The sequence below is a fragment of the Sprattus sprattus genome (assembly GCF_963457725.1).
Source record: "Sprattus sprattus genome assembly, chromosome: 9".
Taxonomy (NCBI): domain Eukaryota; kingdom Metazoa; phylum Chordata; class Actinopteri; order Clupeiformes; family Clupeidae; genus Sprattus; species Sprattus sprattus.
The window spans coordinates 7,412,737-7,417,736 of record NC_137928.1 but is presented as its reverse complement, the minus strand read 5'-3'; the positions used below and the strand labels follow the sequence as shown (position 1 = coordinate 7,417,736).

At 47.3% G+C, this 5,000-nt stretch overlaps 1 protein-coding gene across 1 annotated transcript in view; it reads right to left on the bottom strand.

Annotated features, from left to right (window-relative positions):
• ltbp4 (latent transforming growth factor beta binding protein 4) overlaps nucleotides 1-5,000 on the bottom strand; it is a 79,028-nt gene that overhangs the window by 46,737 nt on the left and 27,291 nt on the right. Inside the window, 1 exon segment of the mRNA XM_080844719.1 lies at nucleotides 3,043-3,145. Coding sequence (XP_080700845.1) covers nucleotides 3,043-3,145 — 103 coding nt within the window.

Below are 5,000 nucleotides of genomic sequence, written 5' to 3'. Positions count from 1 at the left end.
TGTGTGTGTGTGTATGTGTGTGTGTGTTAGTGTTTGTATTTGTGTTCACGTTGTATACATGTCTACAAAAATATTGTTGTGATTTGAAAAAGACTAAGAGCTGTTTGGGAACCTGTGTTAACAATTACGTCAGGAGACCACCTTTTTCTCGACTGGAGATTCAGATAACATTTAAGGTTTTATATCAAGGTTTTAAAATACCCCCTCCCCCTTCCTCTCTCTCTGCTTCCCTCTCTTTCTCTTTCTCTCTCTCTCTCTCTCTCTCTCTGCTTCCCTCTCTTTCTCCCTCTCTCTCTCTCTCTTTCTCCATCCATCTGGGAGATCCATTAAAGGTGACCTGTGGTCCGTGCATGCATCCTTCATGCAAACTCTCCCTTGCATCACCGCATGAACTCCACACAACAAGACCACAGAGAGTTGGGCCTCAGGAAGCGTCTCCTTCCAGACCCAAACTACTGACAGAGAGTGTCTCCTTCCAGCCCCAATCTACTCACAGAGAGTGTCTCCTTCCAGCCCCAATCTACTCACAGAGAGTGTCTCCTTCCAGACCCAAACTACTGACAGAGAGTGTCTCCTTCCAGACCCAAACTACTGACAGAGAGTGTCTCCCTCCAGACCCAATCTACTGACAGGAGACCCTCAAGCACCTCCGTAGTCTCTAAAGCCCCCGCATATATGTACTGTGTCAGTGCTCACCAGAGGAAAATCACCACTCCCAGCCCCCCGCCCCCACCCCAACGCTGCGATCACAACATCCCTCAGAAGAGAGGAGGGACAGTGAGCGCAGAGCTAGTGTAAAGTATGCAGCTTATGGAAAACCCTAGTGTCCCCAGTAGCCTGATATAAAGAGTCTGTGGATCGTGTGTCTGGGAATGATGTTCCTGAAATCCCCCATTCCCTCATAATCGTGCGGAAGCACTGAGATATACGCCTGCATTACACTGGGATGGGTTACTCATGACACTCATGATGTCTGGCTATGCTGCCATTTTGGAGAGGGCTGACTGTGTCTGACACACAAAGGCATGATGTGTGTGTGTGTGTGTGTGTGTGTGTGTGTGTGTGTGTGTGTGTGTGTGTGTGTGTGTGTGTGTGTGAGAGACAGTGTGTGTGTGTGTGTGTGTGTGTGTGTGTGTGTGTTTTTGAGAAGGGCTGACTGGTGAGCAAATTGGCTTTGAGAAGGCGCACAATGAATGCATATTTCCCAACATGCATCACTACAGGGAACATTTTTTAACACTTTCTGTTTTGTTTCGGGCTTGTTTTTTTTGTTTAGTTTTTTTCTCTGCCTTGTCTCAGTATCTAGCAGAAACCCAAAAGGCAACAGTGTGTTCTTTCTTGAGTTGGCAACGGCACTGCATTGTGCAAATGGATCGCATAACAACTACATGATCGGCCTTATTGGCCTTCTCAAAACTAAAACATGGCTCTTAAAAAATACAAAAAATAAAGTCAGATGGGCAACTATTCTCAGGCGGTGTTATATGTTTGTGTGTGTGTGTGTGTGTGTGTGTCTGTGTGTGTGTCTGTGTGTAATGTTTCCTGTCTGAAACAGGGTGAGTGGTTACTGACATGCTAATTTTAGCGTTTCCATTCCATAAACAGCATTCCATCTCATCCCTGCCAGGCGCGGAGAGAAAGAAAATATCCCCAAATGATGATAATGATGATGAAAATTGTTTGTAAAAGCCAACAATGACAGACGGATAGGTGACAAGCCATTCCTCTCGTCTGACACACACACACACACACACACACAGACACACACACACACACACACACACACACACACACACACACACACACACGTACAGACCCTGGGAGGGATGGGGGAGAGCTGGCCAACTTACTGCCTATTATGGAGAAGGAATTCCCTGTCAGATTAGACAGGTCTGAGGTAAGACATGCTGGTGAGGCAGTGCTTTAGTAATGTAGCCTCACACACACACACACACACACACACACACACACACACACACACACACACACACACACACACACACATGCACACACACACACACACACACACACACACACACACACACACACACACACACACACACACACACACACACACACACACACACACACACACACACACACACTAGCACATACACTGATGGTAGTTTTTATGTGTGCATGCTTATATATGTGTGTGTGTGTGTGTGTGTGTGTGTGTGTGTGTGTGTCAAGAGAGAAACATAGAAAAAAGGAACCAATTCCAAGGCTTTCTTACACTAATAGAGTTTTTTTTATCTAAGGGGGCGTGTTGCATAACGTGTGGTTGTGTTATTGCTTGTTGCACTCTACTGGAATGTGGTAGCATCTGTAAAATGGAACCCAAGTTATATTGTAATACTGTAGCATTTTAAATTTCCTTTGGGATCAATCAATAATCTATCTATCAAGCTCTCTTTCTATTTGTCTATCTAATTATATTACGAGTCACTCCCTGGGCCTAGTGGACATGTTGCAGGAAGCAGACATATTGCACAGTCATTGGAGTCTGTTGTGAGAGATGTGGAGTTGGTTTAGAGAGGGTTTGACTGGTACACAGACCTGAGAGTACAGGTAGGTAGTACAGAAAGGCTGTACAGGTAGCCAGTAATAGTGAGTACAGGTGGGTGGTTCAGGTGGGCAGTGTAAGTGGGAAGTACAGGTGGGCGGTACAGGTACGCGGTACAGGTGGGCAGTGTAAGTGGGAAGTACAGGTGAGCGGTACAGGTTGGCAGTGTAAGTGAGTACAGGTGGGCGGTACAGGTGGCTGTTCAGGTGGGCAGTGTAAGTGGGAAGTACAGGTGGGCAGTGTAAGTGTGAAGTACAGGTGGGCAGTGTAAGTGGGAAGTACAGGTGGGCAGTGTAAGTGGGAAGTACAGGTGGGCAGTGTAAGTGGGAAGTACAGGTGGGCAGTGTAAGTGGGAAGTACAGGTGGGCGGTACAGGTGGGCGGTACAGGTGGGTAGTGTAAGTGGGCGGTAAAGGTGGGCAGTGTAAGTGGGCGGTACAGGTGGGTAGTGTAAGTGGGCGGTACAGGTGGGCTTACCTAAGTTGGTTGGGCACAGGGTGCACTCGTTGATGCCCCATGCTTTGCCGATGCCACGGCAACAGGTCTCCTGGCTCCTCAGGCCTGGCAGGGGGGAGCTGCACTGAGGGGCAAAACAACAAGGAGGGTTATAGATCTGACCACACACACCACACAGGGTTATAGATCTGAGCACACACACCACACACCACACAGGGTTATAGATCTGACCACACGGGCAGATCCAGACCACACCACGCAGGGGCAACTCCACACTACACCACACCTCACAGGGGCAAATCCAGACCACACCTCACAGGGGCAAATCCACACCACACCTTACAGGGGCAACTCCAGACTACACTACACCTCACAGGGGCAACTCCAGACTACACCACCCCTCACAGGGGCAATTCCAGACTACACCACACCTCACAGGGGCAACTCCAGACTACACCACACCTTACAGGGGCAACTCCAGACCACACTACACCACACATGTATTCTCTTAAAACTCTCTAAAATGTGTTCTTCAACTGCTTTGGAAGTTGCTTTAGATAAAACCATTTCCTCTATAATTAAATGTAAATAAACAAAAGATTAATTCGGGATTTAATAGAATATGTATTGTCTAACACGTAAAACAGACTCGTACAAACCCTGAGGCTATTTGCAAGTAAACAAATTATATTTTATGCCCTTTATCTTTCATGAATGATATACAGTGCCGTTCCACAATGGTTTGACAACATTCACACCACATGCATTCTCTTCTAACCACTTCTCCCTTGTTTCCTAGGACATAAGGACCCATGGCTAGACCACGCTGAGGTTGTTCATCATCATCATTCGCCGATGGAAATCAGTCATTCCTCTGCCGACGGTTTTATAGGCTAACTCGGCTGTGTAAACATTCGAGCCCAGAGACCAACAACAACAACAACAGCAGAGAAGCAGTCACATAACTGCTTGCAGTGTTTACAGAGTAAGCCTTTAATTAGAGCAGCTTAGCCTCTCAATAGCCACTCATAAAATAATATGAAATCAAATAAAACACGCCATCTCAGCCTACGCCGTGAGTCACCCAATCCCCAATTACACAAGGAACATTTTAGGCACATTGCGTCCCCTAACGATGTGTGTGTGTGTGTGTGTGTGTGTGTGTGTGTGTGTGTGTGTTGAATCACAGCACGTCCCCTAAACAACCTGTCAACAAGCTCTTCTCTCCTCCTCAGCTGAAACAATAGCTCCTCTAAGCACACGTCAATGTGAAATAATGACGGGCGTAATGAAGCACAGACAGCGCCGGCTGGATGAGCGTGTCATGGAGCGGCCTTGGGATGCTTGGCCATGGCACACACACACACACACACACACACACAGACACACACACAGACACACACACACACACACACACACACATACACACACATGGCCTGGCCTCTCTGTCACAGACAGGGCTGGCTGGATGAGTGTGTCATGGAGCGGCCATGGGATGCTTGGCCATGGCCTGGCCTTTCTGTCCGTCACTCAGGTCTGCATGAGTATGAGAAGCACTCCTAGGCTTCCGTCCAGGTTCCCCTACATTTGTGTGTGTGTGTGTGTGTGTGTGTGTGTGTGTGTGTGTGTGTGTGTGTGGTGTGTGGGTGTGTGTGTGTGTGTGTGTGTGTGTGTGTGTGTGCATTGGTTTCTATACTGTACAGAAATACTTCATAGAAAGCAAGTCAGTCAAGTCAACCCATGAATTCGGCATAACTTTGGCTACGGATATGGATTTGTGAGCATGGAGAAATCGTAGGGTATTTCATTTCAGCTTGTGAAGCATGGGATCCGAACCCGACATGTTGTATTGATATTCCTGTTCACATGACTTCAGGACAGCCACATGTATAACAACCATGTAGATCACTGGCTAAACTATGAATGTGAATGGTTAGATGGTAAACTGACTTACCCACACCGGAAACAAGTAGGTGGCA